Here is a 17,722-nt window from a genome sequence, read left to right as displayed (position 1 = left end):
TGTACTGCCAAAATAAATGAAAGTTTTATTTTACTATGCTACGCAATCATTTATGGATTTTTTTTCCTTTTGCCAAAATCTATAAAAGTTTTATTTTTTTCCTTATATTATTTATATATTATATATATCTAATAATTTTGGCAGAAAAAAAAAATCCGTAAATGATTGCGTAGCATAATAAAATAAAACTTTCATTTATTTTGTGTATATATATATAATATAATATAATATATTAGTCTTTAACTATACTACTACCACACCCACAGGTTAATGAGCCTACCACCCAAGTATTTTGTGATATTTACTTCTCAAAAACCTTTAAAAAAAATAAAGTATTTTGTGATGGTGCCAAAATTATTCTAGTTCTTGGAAATTGGGAACTTTATTTCTAGATTTTTTTTTTTTTAATATCTTAATTGATAAGCTACAAACCTATGTGAAGGTCTTGCGACTTTGATTAAGAAAAAGTAACAATGCTTCATAAAACAATTATTTTACAATATGTGAGTTTCACACGGTTATGAATGAATGGCTTTAAAAAATGACTATATAATGTAATTTTCCATAAGATAGAAGGGCTAATGACCATACTCTTTTATCTCACTATTATTGAAAAAGACAATGTCATTTGAGTTGGAATTTAAAACTCATTGATGTCCATTTTTAAAACTATACAGCAGGACTTAAAATACTTAAAAGATAATAAGTAAACAAATAAGGGCTTGTTTGATAATGGTATTCTAATAATGTTGTTTAAGTATTGTAGAAATACATGTGAATGAAAAAATATTTTAAAAATAAATCTTATATTATTTAAATAACAAAAATTGTTATTTAAATAACACAATCAAACAAGCTCTAAAGATCACATATTCTCATATATGCTAAAGACAATAGTTGAATTTTTATTTTGTTTCCTCATACCAAAGAATGTATTTTTTAAAATATTTTATTTTGCTTGCTTAGGCGGTCGATTACGAAATAACATCTTTTTCTTTTTGTCAAATTATGAGTTTACTTGCAAATTTATTTTTTGTTTCCCCCCCCCCCCCCCCCCCTTAATTGATTAGTTACAAACCTATCTAACACATCTCGCACTTAGGACTAAGGGGAAATATCGAGACTCCATGAAGTCATCCTCTCAATCTCATAACAGATAAGACCTACACATCTGTGAATGAGTGATTTTATGGAACAAATTCATAAGGTAATTTTCTTTATGATTAGAGTGCCTTATTCTTTATCTCATTATATTTTAAGAAGACAACATCATTTGAGTTGGAATTTGAAACTCATTGCCATCTATTTTTTAAATTATATGGCATAACTTAAGATACAAAAAAAAAAAAAAAGTTAAACAAATAAATATCGCCATATATGTGTGATAATTATAGAGTATGTATATATACTCTATATACTTGAGAAAATAGTTGAATTTTGATTTATTTTACTTGGCCAAAAATAGGGTTCTAATTTCTTTTTTCTTAATTTATTAGTTACAAACTTATCTTATAGGTGAATAGGTTCTTGCGTCTAGGACTCGGAAGCCTCGAGGCTCCATAAAGGTATCATCTCATGGTATATGGGATCTACACCCACATGTGAAGGGGTGGCTTTATGAAACAACTTCATAAGGTTATTTTGCTAGGGTTAGAGGACCATATTCTTTATCTCATTATTATTGAAAAAGTTAGCATCATTTGAGTTGGAATTTAACATCTACTTTTAAAATTATATGGCAAGAAATAATTACAATATATTAATAATCTTGCAACTTAGTGATGAAACTATTCAAGGGCCGAGGGGTCCATCCCCCCCCCCCCCAAAAAAAACCTTTGAAAATATATATATATATATATATATATATATATATATATATGTATGTATGTATATTAATGAAATTTATATACTTAGCCCCCCTTTCCCAAAAAATTTAAAGAAAATTTTTTTGACAAATCATAAATCCGGTCTAAGCAAAAACAATAACAACAACAAATCGATTACAAATCCTAGCAAAAAAAAAATCACAAAAACCCAATAACCTTTACCCAATTTTTCCCTCTCACTTGAAAGCTCCATGCCCCTCTCAAATGACTCCACCCTCATAGCTATAGAGACAACTCCTATGCCACATATTGATCGCTCTATCTACACATTAGTTGAACCTTAAAATATTAAAACGTGTCAATTAACTTACAAAACTCTTAATTATAAAATCCTATTATTGATTTTAAAAAAATACAAATACAAATAATAATTAATAAATTAATGTTGATAATGCAACGTTGTCAACCTCTAGTAATGATATTTGAATTTTTTAAAATTTTTGAACAAAGAACTTTGGCCCCTCCTAAGTTGGAATCCTTGTTCCGCCCCTATCACAACTCAAGTCATTTCTCCCTTAGATCCCAAGCATTTTGTGCATGAAATGTGCCAATTTAGTACCCTATATACTATATATGATTTATAGAGTATATATACTAGTACATACTTGAGAAAATAGTTGAATCTTTATTTGTTTTACTCAGCCAAAAAAAAAGAAGGTTTTATGTTATTTTATTTTTACTTGCTTGCTTAGCCGATCGTTTATAAAAGGCAAATTATGAAATCACTTGCAAGTCTATTTCTAGATTTTTTTTTTTTCCTTAATTGATAAGCGACAAATCTGTTTAATAGGTCATGCCTAGGATAGTAGGATTAAGAGGAAGTATTGAGACTCCATGAAACCATCCTCTCATAGCTTAAGGGTATCACAAATATGTGAGGGGATGACTTTATGGAATGGCTTCATAAAGTAATTTTCCCTAGAACCAGATGAATTTACTCTTCTTCTCGTTATCATTGAAAAAGACTACGTCATTTGAGTTGGAATTTGTAATTCATTGATATCTATTTTTGAAATTATATGGCAAGATTTATATACTTAAGAAAATAGTTGAATTAATCTACTACAAGTTTATGTGTTATTGTAAACGAGCTCTACCTAAGAAAATGATCACGAAAGATTTTTTGAATTTATGATCATGAAGGATAATATACTCTTAAGTAACATTGCTTGGACCTAGAGATGCAGATGATCTTTCTGCATATTACTACTACTTCTTAAAGGACATATGCCACTACAATATCCAACTATTTATCTCATTTATTTAGTAAAATAAAAAATTTGATTGGTATTAAAAATTGATAAATGAAGCATTATCTAGCAATGAGATAAATAATTCGACAAATGGGTTAACAACTATGTGTGGGGTAATCAAGTAGAAGCATGAAGTGGGTAAATTGAACAAAACCAATAGTGACATTCAAAATCATTCGACTAGTTTTTGTTTTACACAAAAAAAAATTGAGAAGGTCAAGGCAATTATTGACCCCCCTCATCGTAGATAATGAAACTGCAAGAGTCAATAAAAAGTAATGTTATATAAGTATTTAAAGGGTATGAAATGAGGGGTTTGGGATTCTCAAAAACAAAAACAAAAAAAAAGTTCGGATTTTAGTTTTTAGTTTAATGATTTTAATAAAGTACGAGAGAACAAGGGTTTTTTAATTATAAAATTAATGGGGATTTGAGTTTTGTTAATACGTAGATTTGGAATGATTAAATGTAAAATATTATATCAATTCCATATCATTTCAAATCTTTTTATTAGAGCAAACCCCCCCCCCCCCCCCCCCAAAAAAAAACTCAATCATCCTGGGTTGAGAAGTTCATATCAAATTATTATACTAATTTTTTTTCAAATTTCTTGATGTTAAATTTTCAAATCCAAATGTAACCTTACATGATCCATATTGCTTATCTTATTGTCGTGAAAATCTCCTGATATTGAATATGGAACAAGTTTGTGTTCTAAATCTTGATGTTCACATAAATAGAAGATATTTTAAATGATTCTCAATCAATGCCTTATCCTTTAGCAGCATTTAATTCACAAGTGTAGTCAAGTTTTTGGGAAGCAAGAAAGAGTGGAAAACAAGATACAAAAAAATATATACCTTAAAGTTTTTATTTATTTATTTATTATGAATTGATAATTACAATAATGGTGGAAAGGGATTCGAACCTTAATTCTTCTCATAAAGAAACAAGCAACACCACTAAGTTACAAGACTCTGGTTAGACCTCAAGCTTTAATATAACACAAAATTGACAGAAACCTTTGTCCTTTGGTGGAAGGTATGTGGAAAAAAAATAGAGTAGATGATTAAATTGGAAGAAACAGCTTCACCACCTGTGTGGGGCAAAAGGATCCTGGTGGGAATGTGGGCCTTTTGGGCCTTGTTAGAGAAGGCCGACCTGACCCTGGGGTTAGAGATTGTTGGTGCTATGGGTCGGCCTATACGCCGAGGATCCTAGGATCCAGCCGAGGATGGTTTTCCCCTCGGACTGACATCAAAGAACCTGAGACTTCATGGTAAAGATTAGGGAATGATACGGTCAAGACCAACGGTTAAAGGGAGAGAACCCTTGAATGTCCTAGAAGCGCCGATGTTGGAAGAATATCAAAGGTAAAGGCTGCTACCTCCACATTAAAGACCCTGCACCTACCACCCTGGCCGCATTAATGAGGAAGTGACACTTAAACAGTGGAAGGGAAACTTCTAGTTACTGTTCAAAGGCACTAAGAAAAGAAATATCTAGGCTAAGGGAGGAATTGGGGGGCAACACGTGGATAAAGTATTAAAAAGATGAGTATTTAAGGAGGGACCGGGAACAGAAACAAGACGGAACTTTTTGTAACCTAAAAAGAAGAAGGAAAAAGAGAGAGATATAATATAAGAACAGCTTTCGGCTTACGTCCGAGGAGGTCTATTTACATTACTCCTTTTTGTCTCTAAGTACTTGGAATCTTTAGTTTGTCATTTCATCCCCATACACTTCTAACCTGGGTTTCAAGCCCACACTCTACAAATTCTTATTGTTTAAGGCTCATTGGGTCTGAGCCCATAACTATTCTTGGGTCCAGGTGCAATTGTGCACTTACACCACCCTAAATAAGTTGATGTCAGAATGCATAGCAGTTAAGGAGCTCTAAGAGCAAGAACCATTACTAAGAAACTATGGAGCTTTTAGCACCAAATAAATAAAAAATAAAGAAAGAAACTATGAAGCTTTGCTAATGCAAAAAAATGCAATAATAGATTCTATCTAGTATTTTGATGTAGAATGGTGCAAATGACCTTTCATTGCGTAGATAATAGGTATCAAGGGAGTCAATCTCGTACCAGAGGTTATACCGGTTTGGTCAGCGGAACGATATATTTCGATACCAGTTAATACCGGTGTACCGTTTCGGATTTACCACTATTTTATATATTTAATATACACACACACACACACAAAAAAAAAATTTAATTAATTCTCTGCTTACCCTAAAACATTACTTCAATTTAGAATAAATTATTCATAGTTTTAAACTTTAGCATCAACTAAAAAAACACAATATAAAAAAAGAAAGTTACTTGTTGCATACAAAGAAAAAAAAATATAAATAATTATATTAACACAACTACACAAGTACCACATCATCAAGTGTCAAAACTTGATGGTGCACAGTAAATGCACATGTCCCATCTGATGCCATCTGAGGCCTTGAAGAAAAATAAAAAGTATGCTCAACGTTGAGGTGCATGTCCCAACACGTTCAACCTTTGGACTGAAAAATAAAAAGTTGTCTCATTTTAAAATAAAATGAGATTCTGTCTTTCAAGGATGTAGAGAAAATAGGAAGTTTGCTCGCTGAAATGAAAACAAGAAGAGAAAGGATTGTCCACCTGAAAGGAGGAAGAAGAAGTGAGGGATGATCTAGCAAGCTGAAATTTGGACTACCATGGTCATCCATCAATCTGAAGATAAAGATATGTAAGTACCAAAAATACTCAGGAAAAAAAAAAAAAAAAACTCATTCATCTTGTATCGGCCCGGAACAAGTTTACCGGCGAAACACACCAAAATTCGCCGAAACTGCCGAAATGAGCTGAAATACTCCGGTATTTTAGGCGGTACGAAACAGTAGTATTTTTGTACCATTTGACCTGCCGGAACAGTAAGTTCCGGCCGTACCGGCCGGTACGGTACGTAATTGTCTTTCCTGATAGGTATAGGACAGTGCTAGGTGGACTTCAAACTTCAAATAACTCAACTAAAAAAGTAAATTCTCATCAAATTGACCTGGATGGTGGCTGAATCTTCCACCCACTTCTATGGCTTCCAAATTTTTATGATTATTTCTTGGTCATGTAATTCAATTTAACAAATTAAATATATAAGCTCAAACTTTAAAAAAAAAAATTATACATAAGTCAAATAAATTAAATAAGCTCATACAAACTTTTGCAACACTATCTTTTAAAAAACAATTGCTATATTGCTATTTTGGTTTTATCGCTTTTTTTTTTAACCCTTCATTGTTTAGCCATAAGTTTATAGAATAATAATTTTATTGAGAAACTTTAACTAAGTGTTACATAGATTGAATAAAAGTCGGTGCTTTAAAAATCTGCAAATAATATTTTTTTTATTTATAAAATCTGTAAATAATAAATTAATTATGATAATTTCCTCACATAATCATAGATAATTCAGTGCTAATTGTAATTCATTAGAATTTGAATTCTATATTAGAAGTTATTATAAAATACTAGACTCATCACACTCATTTTGCAGGTACAATAATGCTATTTTTTTGGTTTTTGATTTTTGGTTTGAGAGGTGCTACGTCCACAACATTTTTACAACATTTTTACAACAAATCATAGGTGGGTAGTTGTTATTGGTTCAAATTTGAACCTAACACTAAGATTACTTTTTTGCCCCAACAATAACAACCAGTAACATCCTGCCACTTAGGATTTGTTGTAAAAATGTTGTAAAAATGTTGTGGACATATCATTTCTCTTTTGGTTTAGTGTTATAATGTGGTAAGGTAAAGTGAAATAATATTTAAATATGTGATAGAGAATCGTAAGAAGTTGAAACCTAATGGAACATTTGAATTTATTTATTGGGATAAGAATTGCGATAAGTAAAAAAATTTGAGATTTAAGCAAAAGAAATATCATATACAGTTATACACTAGCATGGATGGATGATGATTTGTGATAACTATATAGAATTTGGATAACAAAAATTTTGGAATGTTTTAAAGAATTAAATTAAAAACTATTGAAATTTCGAGATAAGAATGAGTAGTTTTTATGGTAGATTTTTTTTGGGAATAAGTAATTTTGTATTATTTTTTTTTATAAAGATAATTAAAGTATTTGAATTCAAATAGATAATAAATACAAATAGGAATCAGACATTTGAATACAAACGGTTTTTTTTCCCCTTTTGTATGTGAGATAATATTACTATTTTAACCTTTTTGCTTTTTTTGTAGGGAAAAAAAATTTAAACTAAAGGGTATATTATTTCAGAATTTGTATGGAGATATTTTGGTACATCAAAAATTGAAGACCAAATAGGAGAATATTCTTATTAATAGTGTAAGTGCACAATTGCACCTGGACCCAAGAACAGTTATGGGCTCAGGCCCAATGAGCCTTAAACAATACGAATTTGTAGAGTGTGGGCTTTAAACCTAGGTTAGAAGTGTGTGGGGATTAAATGACAAACTAAAGATTGCCAGTACCTGGAAACAACAAGGAATAATGTAAATAGGCCTCCTCGGATGTAAGCCGAGAGCTGTTCTTATATTATATCTCTCTCTTTGTCTTTTTTCTTTTTAGGTTACAAAAAGTTCCGTCCCGTTTCTGTTATAGGTTTCTTCTTAAATACTCCTCTTTTTAATACTTTATACACGTGTTGCCCCAACTCCTCCCTTAGCCTAGATATTTCTTTTCTTACTGCCTTTGAACAGTAACTAGAAGTTTCCCTTCCACTGTTCAAGTGTCACTTCCTCATTAATGCGGCCAGGGTGGTAGGTGCAGGGTCTTTAATGTGGAGGTAGCAGCCTTTACCTTTGACATTTTTCCCACATCAGTGCTTCTAGGACATTCAAGGGTTCACCTCCTTTAACCATTGGTCTTGACCGTGTCATTCCCTAACCTTTACCATGAAGTCCCGGGTTCTCTGGTGTCAGTACGAGGGGAAAAACATCCTCGGCTGGATCTTCGGATCCTCGGCTTATGGGCCGACCCGTAATACTAACAGGCCCTAAACCCAAGAGCAGGTCGGCCTTCCTTAGCATGACCCATCGGCCCATATTCCCATCAAGGTATCTTTACTCCCCACAAATAGTATAGATGATATTTATATTATCTAATTATTTATTTCACATAAGATTAAAAACAATCTCAAACTAATCCAATAAGTACCCTCAAATAAAATAAAATAAACTAATCCAATAAGTTCAACTTATACAACGTTGGAAAACTTTATTGGAAATCTTATTGAATTGAAATCCTAATTTTTAATATGATAAGTTCAACTAATACAACGTTGACAATTTTTTTATTTGAGCTAAATAAAGATAATAAGATAATAAAAAAAATAGAGATAAAGTGATATTTCTTGTATGAGTTACATCCCTACAAAAATTACTTTATTCAAACAAATATTACTTTATCCCTTTTTTATTTATCTTCAATTAATATAATAGATTTTTTTTTTTTTTTTTTGGTTCTTTTTATACTTGTGCTCAGTAAAAAACGCCTCCTCTGACTCAGCGATCCATCTATAGCTCATTTAAATTTTAGCATTGTTTATAAAAGTAAAACTATTATTGACCCATATAGTCCATGAGTTATGTTTTACCGCACGTATTTTTTTTTTCATTGCATATTGTACCCAAAAGTCCAGAAGAAAAGCCACAGACACTCAGTTGTTTTTTCTTGTGCTGCAAATAGCATTTATTGCCATTCAAGATTTTTGACTTTTTCACTCAATGTGCATGTGAACGCTACTTGCCCATTATGACATCAAAGAATAAATACTACTAACATTGCCTTTTCATCCAAAGATGAGAAAAGTCCAACAGCAATAATGCATAGAATGATAGAACTGCCACTCTGATGAATGATTTCCAAGTTATTATCAGGAAACAGTTTTACCGGTAAAAGCTTTTTACTTTTCTATTTTTTTCCTTGATTAGTAAACACTTTCTACTTCAAGCACATACACGAGGTGTCCTTTGTAGAAAGAACATAATCATAATGTTATGCAGACCCCCTAAATGATATTATTTTCTTTCAACAAAAAATTGACCAAAATTTGAAAACAAAGCAGACAATACCATAGTAAAACAGAGGACAATGATAACAACAGAAATAATTGCAAAATATAAAGGAAATCTTCTTAAACTCTGACTATATTGTGCAGTATTTTCCCACCTTGCTTCTAGCTCTCTTACAAATACAAAAGTAAAGCTGCCCCTCAACAAAGTAGATCTAGATTTACAAGATAGGAAATTGCCAAGAAAAAGGAAAACCCAAAAAGAAAAGAGAAAAAAAGAAAAGAAAACATGAAGATAACAATATAAAAGCCACTAATACATAAACCCCCTAAACCCAAAATCCTAGCGAATCAAAACCTGTTAGGAGCTACCACTTTAAAACAGACCCAGACAAGCTCTCGTTGCCTTCACCATAGCTTTGAAAAAACACTAAAGATGACATTCTATTGCTCAATTTTTCGCTTGAGCAAGACAAATGCGAGATGGTGGCCCATAAGTTATGGAAACCATGCCAGTAGTTAGTTCTGCATATTACACAAAAACCAACACACCACTTGGCTAAGTTTCTCATGAGAAACTTCAGTGCACATGGGCCACCATTGTGTGAGGCAGAGACTAGCAACCATTTGCAACACCGTTAGCTAGAATCCTCTTCTCTGACACAACTGGCTTAGCTCCCTTAGGTGCATCTCCAGTTTTTGCAACTGAACCATTATCCAAAATCTTGGGGTCCTCATTAGCCTGCACAGACGGGATAGGCTCCTTGAACGAATCTGAGGCAGCCTCCACCGAATTTTGGGTTTTCAGTTCACCATTTACCCTTTCTTTCTTCTCATCAGTGTGCTTTCCTTCCCATACCTGCATTCACAAGATCAGTAAGTATACAATAATATTTTAACCTTGCATGGCAAACAATGGCGAATCTTGTCTACAAAATATAAAGAAAACCAATTTAAGGGCAATTATTAGGATATATCTAGTAAGAAATTCATTGTTACTACAAAGGACATAATGAGTACGAAAAGGTTATAACAAGGAAGAGAAGGCTTAAGAGTTAAGAGTCTTGCCTGTTTTGGAAACTGCAATTGCTTAGCCTTCTTCTCCTGAATTGTTTTCTGGCGGGCCTCATAAAACCCAAAGTCATCCAAAATGCATGTTTTGCTGGAATGCTCCTTGAATATTTTAATCAATTTAAGCCCTGGCTCTAACTTGACCTGCACAAGGACATTCATATCTGTTTAAAAAGGAAACACAAAGAAAACCAGGCAACAACAAAAGCAAGAACTAATATTACCTCTTGAGTGTCCCTACTGTTCGTCACAGGTTTGTTCTCATTGTTATCAAGGGTAATGTGCTTCAACAAACTGTTAGGAACATCCTTGACAATGTGCCACTTAACAGGGAAACAGCCGTTCCACTTATCTTGTTGCCAATACTCCAAACTCTTCTCAAAATCAACTGGTCCAACCATTTCCGCAAGGCCAACAAACTGCCCACTTGTATTGACCTAAACAAGAATTCAAAAGACAATGCTAAGGAGCAAGCAAGGAATTAAAAGAAATAAACCCATTAAATTCTTGCATCCATATTCTCACCGAGAAGAAAAGAAACACGGGGCAATCCCCAGATTTCTCCTGAGCCTCCTGGTATGCTGCATGAAGCTTCTTATTGCCATTTTGTGTGCTGGCCCAAACATTATACTTAATGCTCTTATGGACATCATCCTCACTGTATGACTTTATAATATAAAATTTAGCATCAGAATACTCCTCTGGGAAATCTGGTCTGTTGTACTGTTCACGATCTGGAACAACACTTGTCTTATCCTTCTCCTCATCACTAGTTGAATTTATTGTCTCATTCTGACCCTTTGCTGCCAAGACATTGGGTGAAAAACCCTTATGGTTTTTGGGGCCACCCTTAAATCTAGGTCCTTTGTTCAGTTCATTCAAACCATCTGAGTTCTCATTACCATAGCCAAATCGTCCTCTTGGTTTATGCTTACTATCAAACACCAACCATGGACGTCCATTTGCTCTCGAATCATATCCATGAGATCCAAAGCCCATACCAGATCTAACAGTATTCCCATACTGACCATATAACTTGCTTGGTTGGTACACCCTACCCATAAACCCAGGAGTACTCATTCCAGGCATCGGTCTTGGATGGTGCAAACCCTGTAAGATAAAACAAACCCTTCAATAAGCAACATGTAAAAAGAAACCTTATCAACAACAACAACAAAAAAAATTAGATCCTCCAGTGAAGTCATAATAAATCTGTGTATGACAACAATCATAAGAGAATTTCTAAGATCAATTTTATCATCACATTATATGTTCACTGGAACGGCAGACAAAACAGTATGCACGTCCAAACATTTCAACAAGCCAGTAAACCTTTATTGATGGAAACTGAAGTTTAGAATCAGCCCACAAGTGGAACCAACAAAAGATATCTAATCACACATTTCTTGTAACCTATGGATTTAAACTGTCTGCACAATGTCCATAACTTAATCCAAACAGCAGGAAATCTAATTCATCTTTCAACAGTTCCCATAGCAGGAAAGCACTGGCAATCAAACTACCTGTTCAATTACAATATAGAACATTAAAACTATAAAAACCAAATAAAATAATATGCTGACTCATGCATACCATGTAATTAGTATTCGGACGGAAACTTTGATTCCTAGAAGATTGAAGGCTATTGCCATTTGAATATGAAGAAGGAATTGTTGTGCCGCTCACAGGCCTAGGCTGCCCATCTGAAAGTAGCGGGCCATCTAACAATGGGAACGGAGACCTCAACATATCAAAATTAAATCTTCCATCCTGATAATTGGAAGTAGGACCGCGCCCTGGCACAGCGCCCCTTCCATATGAACCATTAGAGACAAACGAATTCTGATGAGCAGGTTTTAAGGGAGCTGAAGCATTATTCCCTTTGATGCCTCCACCATTTGTAATGCCATTAGAATTCCCATTGGTCGTTTCCACAGGAAGAGGCTTTTGATCAGCAGCTACAGAGGTGGAAACATCAGTTTGAGGGGCAGCAGGACTAGGGTTATATGGCCCACTAGTTGGAGTCATCGGCTGAAAGAAAGGATACTGGTAATGCTGAGGCCCATATAACTGACCATCATTACCCATAGTTGGGACTGGAGAAGCTGCTGGTGAATATGGACCATATGGTGCATATCCATATCCATGGTGATACATAACAGACCCGTTATCCCCGTAAACTCCCTGAATATATGAAACAGCACGTTAAAAGACAACATTAGAATAAATCAGAACCATTGATATACATAACCAGCAAAATGTATGCAGGCTCGTAACAAATTTAAAACATGATAACTGACATGTACAACCAATCACAAATTCACTTGATTGACCAAGCTTAAAAAGAAGTCAAAAAAAGCACCAATGATAAAGCACAACTTACAGAAGGCATCTCAACTCCATCATTCACATATCTTGAGTAGTCATCCCACTCATTACCAGTCCCATCATAGCCTACAAAAGGTTCTAATGCACATAAGTACAATCTAAACAGAGCCTGGCAAACATTATTTTGTAAAAAATATCCATAAAGACAGTGAATCATTTATAATAAGACATTTGAATAGTAAATAGGACTACTTTATCTCCTAACCAACATTGTACAAGCTCATTCAGTTAGTTCACTTATTAATTTACCTCCATAGTAATAGGCAGTGGATGGATAAGTATTGGGAAGATAGCACACGTTAGGATCCATGAAATCAGTTAGTATTGGAGTCACAGACCGCTCAAATGCTGGGATCTGACCATTCATAACATTGCCCGAATCAACCGATCCATATTGATTAGTTGAAGGCTGCGTCAAGACACAATCAATCTTAAGACACTTTCAGTATATTTGGTATAACATAAGGCCAGAATAATTTACACTGTTACTGATTTTTCCTTGCAACTCAATGCTTTTTGTTGGCTTTAGCGTATCAAATATCTTTACATGTGAAATTTGGATTCCAATAAACACGAAGCGAGATGCAATTAACTAATCAATCACACAAAACGCAGAGTGAAAATTACCTTCTTGGTAGGCTCGGGAATTTCCAGAGTCTTCGTCTGAGAATCCAAAGACAATTTCTGCAGCAAATCTGTAGCTTCTATAGAAAGAAGAAAAGTAAAGGAAATACATACTTTCATAAACTGAAGAAACACATTGATCACAATATATCCTCTATATAATCCATCTTTCAAAAGCATAAATAAAACAAATCAGACAAACACAATTGTTTCCAAAGCCTGATTCCAAATTATTGTCTCCTATAATTCACAGATAACAAATATTCAAATCATATAATTTCACCAAAATATAAACCAATCTCTCCTCAAACCAATCCAAAGTAGAATTACCCACCAAACACCCAAGTTTTAAATTGCAAACAATCCAGATCTTACAGATAACCAACAAAATTACTCAACAAATAGGCATGTCATTAAGAAAAACAACAACAACCAATACAAATAACCCATCAAAATTGTCAATTCAATCATAATTTCAACGAGAGCGTCATGAAAATCAAATACCCCATTAATTCTTATAAGAAAAAACCCCCAAATAAATCAAGAACAGCTGCAACATATGTAACACACAACAAATGAACAAATCACAGCAGAAACAAACCCTAGACATCAAAATCCAAGCCAAACAAACACATCTCAATTCTTAACCCGATCCGTACACATAATCTTCCACAAAGACCAATAAAACCCCATAAAACGAAACACCCAAATGGATCCAAACCAAACCCGAGTCACACAAACGCAGATCAGCACAAAAAAACCTCATAAACACAATCAGACCCAGATGGAGAAAACGCTAAAAAACGAGAAAACAAGACAGACCCAGATGAGAAAATCGCAAAAAAGGATACGATCTGCGGTAGGAGGAGAAGGAGCTGGAGCAACGGTGGCCATAACCGATATTTCTGGATAGATCTCGTTGAAAAAAATAGGTTTCAAAACCCTAAATAAATCTAAAAATCCCCAAATAAAGGGTTTTAGAGAGAGAAACCCTAAGAGAGAGAGAGAGAGAGATTAGGAGGGAACAACGGGTCACACACTGTGGTATCTCACACACACACACACAGCCGCCAAGGGTTTGTGGGTTTTGGAAGAGAGAGGGTTTTGTTGATCCTAAAGCGGTGATTCAAATAGCACCACGGCTCTCTTTTTACACGCTCCTTATTCGGTCACCCGCGGGTGAGGGAGTTCGAGCTCTCTGATTGGACAGTTGTACACGTGGCGGGAGTTGAGTGGGTTTGAAGTGTTGGAAGTGGCCGAGGACGTGGAGTTTGATTGGTCTGTGAGGTAGATTTGGAAGACAGGTGGGTGCACACGCTGGGGTGCCTTAAAAGCCCTTAATTTTCAATCTCTCAAATTGTGAAAGAGTTGTGTGCCCCTTGGCCAAAAGTTGGAAACCCTAATTAGAAAAGGACACAGCTGTCCCTGTTTTGTTAGTCATGCAATTAACCTTTACCTTGGGTTTACTTGTCCAATGGCAACCAAGAAAAATAAAATATATAAAAATTGGGCTTTACTTTGAAGGGGCCTTTGTACTATGGGCCTTTTTTTGTGATGGAACTGCAAATGTGGTATCTTCAAGAGATGTGAACACACCAAAAATGACGAAGAAGACAAAAAAACAAAGGTATCTTCAAGACATTTCACCTTTTCATTTTCATGCTTTTTTTAGTATGGTGAAATCTATGATATTTTTGAATTTTGAATTTTTTTTAAAGGGTTTTTTAAAGATTCCAAAATACTACTATTCTTTCCAATTGCCTTACTTTATATTATTATTATTATTATAGGGGAGAAAATTTATAGTACATGAATAATGCATTGATTTGTACAACACCACCAATAATAAATATATTATTATATTAGTATCAAAATTGTAGAATATACTAAGAATCCTTAACGAACGTATTAGAATTCGCCAACATGTGTTAGTCCAATCATTTTATCATGCTCAAATCATACTTTATAAGTGACAGTGAGCATGTAGAGAGCATTTTTAGTTTTAGTGAGTTAATAAAATTGCTAAATTCATATCAAATTTGTCCCTTAGAGGTGGCTTGGATGCTAGAAGATGTTTTGTTTATTTGTGAGAGCTTCCAAGTCATTTTATATTTTTAGTGTTCCTTTAAAATTTAATTGTGCTACTAATGAAAATGAAAAGATCATTGTTTGTCTTCCTCTTTTTCATTTCTATTTTTTCATTATAAAAATGATTATGAATAAATAAATGTTATATTGTTGCTTTACTGATATAAAAATAAAAAATAAAAAAAGTGAGCATGCTACGTGCAACACAATGCTCCGTCAAAACTGTCCATTTGTAATAAATAGTAGTTTGGGATGACATATTATAGAAATTTTGGACTACCACTATAATAAATCTAAAGAATTTTTGAATGTCTTAAGAAATTTTGTTTGGATTAGTGAAAATATTAAGAAACATCTACAATTTGTAATATATATAAAATCGAATACATTTGTTATAAAAGAGAGAAAATTACATTTTGTTATACATTCATGTGCATTACATAGGTTTCCAACCAGTTAAGAATATAATTTAAAATCTTTAGAATTGTATTTAAAGCTAAACCATTTTAATTAATCCTAAATATTTAGATATAAGTTTTCGAGACTGTTTTTTAGCAATGGGAAGATTTTAATTTGTTCTTTTTATTTCAAGAAATAAGCATAATAGCTCGTGAATACATGAGCATATCACTTACATGTACAATTAGTGAATAAGCCATCCCTATGACAATAATAGTGTAACAAACAAATAAATAAACAAAAATACATCAAATACGACCTAATTAACTAAGGTGTCAAATCCTCTTATACACCTCACGTTTCCCTTCTGAGGGATCTTCAAAGTCTATAATCCATCTTTTTAGAGATGTTCATTGTAGCTTTGCCAGAATGTTCTCGTGATCTCCCTATCTCCTCCTTATATGAGTAATGTTAGGGACACATTCCTTTTTATACGTAAATCTACACGTTTGTTATTTGTTAACTATTGATTGGATTTTAGTTTTTTCAAGTATATATAGTGGACCTGTGTGAAAGTGTTGAAATTCAATCAAAAGCTAATACATAAGTTGGGTGTGAAAAGAGTTGTGTTCTTAGCATTACTCGTCTTATGTTCTTTTCAAAATAGGCTCAAATCCATTATACATCTCCAGTAATCTTTCACCTTGACTCATTCCCTTGTAATGGTGTGTTTGCAATGGCAATCTTGTCCCTATGGAACCATAGGAGTCACATCATTTTCCATTGCACGAACCTTCATTAAGTAATCCCTCCCACAATGAGGTGCATGTGCATATCAAATTGGTTAAACCCCCTCAATGAGTCAATATTGACATGAACTTTGGGCTGATAAATGGACTTACACTTGCTCTTAATGTTGGAATCCAAATAATTCACATGGAATTGGATACCTTTTATATCAATCTATTTAAGAACTCACACTAAACTAATAAATTGCTGATTGATTTTATCTATGAACGTAGGAAGTTACTGCCCATGTTTCCCAATGCATCATTGAGCAGTTGCATAGAAAATGGAACAAGCTTACAAACGCTTTGGTGAAGAAAGGATGCTACCAATAGGTGGGTTTTGACATTTTGTTACGTATGAGATCCCCTCTTGAGTGGACCTATACTATAATAAAATCCACAATCATAACAAACTCTTCTAATTATAGCTTCTCTTTTCGTCTCCTTTTTCTCTCTGCATATCAATTTTTGACTAATTGTTGATTAATGGTTAAATTTTTTCTACATGACATTTGTTTTTCTCTAATCAGTCGCTTTCGTGCTTAATTTCCGAATTTATTTTCTATTTTCCATTTAGGGTTATGAAAAAAGTCTTCCCACTAGGGTGTCTTTGTTCAAACAATTATTTGAAATTACTAAGAATAGTTTTTTTTTTCTCATTAGTATTTAGTAGTTAAATGAAATAAGGATATACATATACTCAATTGAATTCTATTTGAAAAATGGCTAATAAAAATAATTGACAAGACATTGTTATATACTATATTGTCATTTTGTAAATAACTTTTTGTAAAAGGGAGGAAAATCATAATAGACCACAGAAATAATTTGACACATTTCAAATGAGAAGGAAATGACTTTTATCTTTGCAGGCTATGCTGCAAACCAGGAAACAAGTCACCCTACAGTCCACCACATGTCTTATACAACGAGAACAATTTTTGTGCATACGAATTACATACACTTAGAAATTACATGTGCCACACATTTGGTGCACAAAATCTAATTTGGTAGGTTACTACCAGTCTGCCATGAACATTTAGCTGCGTTTTGGTCACACTTGTAGGTTGAGGCAGATGACATGGACTTCACTATACTGAGGAGTGAGGTGAATGTCAAAGTAGATAACAGGGCTTTTACTTCCTTCCCCATATTAAAGACAACGTAAAAGAAGTAGTAGTTTTTT

General features: G+C 33.5%; 1 protein-coding gene across 2 annotated transcripts; it reads right to left on the bottom strand.

The window, feature by feature from the left end:
* Positions 1 to 9,274: 9,274 nt before the first annotated feature.
* LOC142607319 (YTH domain-containing protein ECT4-like) lies at positions 9,275 to 14,381 on the bottom strand. Of its 2 annotated transcripts, none has more exons than XM_075778764.1 (9): positions 14,113 to 14,381; positions 13,265 to 13,338; positions 12,887 to 13,046; positions 12,633 to 12,703; positions 11,843 to 12,433; positions 10,775 to 11,359; positions 10,474 to 10,686; positions 10,247 to 10,393; positions 9,275 to 10,037 (listed from the first exon to the last, which is right to left on the bottom strand). In XM_075778764.1, exons 1-9 carry the CDS (start codon positions 14,153 to 14,155, stop codon positions 9,795 to 9,797), a joined length of 2,127 nt encoding a protein of 708 aa, XP_075634879.1. In that variant the 5' UTR covers positions 14,156 to 14,381; the 3' UTR covers positions 9,275 to 9,794. The 2 variants fall into 2 exon arrangements, with proteins under 2 accessions (XP_075634879.1, XP_075634878.1); XM_075778763.1 differs by having other exon boundaries at positions 13,265 to 13,341; positions 14,113 to 14,362.
* Positions 14,382 to 17,722: the final 3,341 nt, after the last annotated feature.

Source organism: Castanea sativa, chromosome 8 (genome assembly GCF_040712315.1).
Source record: "Castanea sativa cultivar Marrone di Chiusa Pesio chromosome 8, ASM4071231v1".
NCBI lineage: Eukaryota > Viridiplantae > Streptophyta > Magnoliopsida > Fagales > Fagaceae > Castanea > Castanea sativa.
This window is presented reverse-complemented; position numbering and strand designations above follow the sequence as displayed.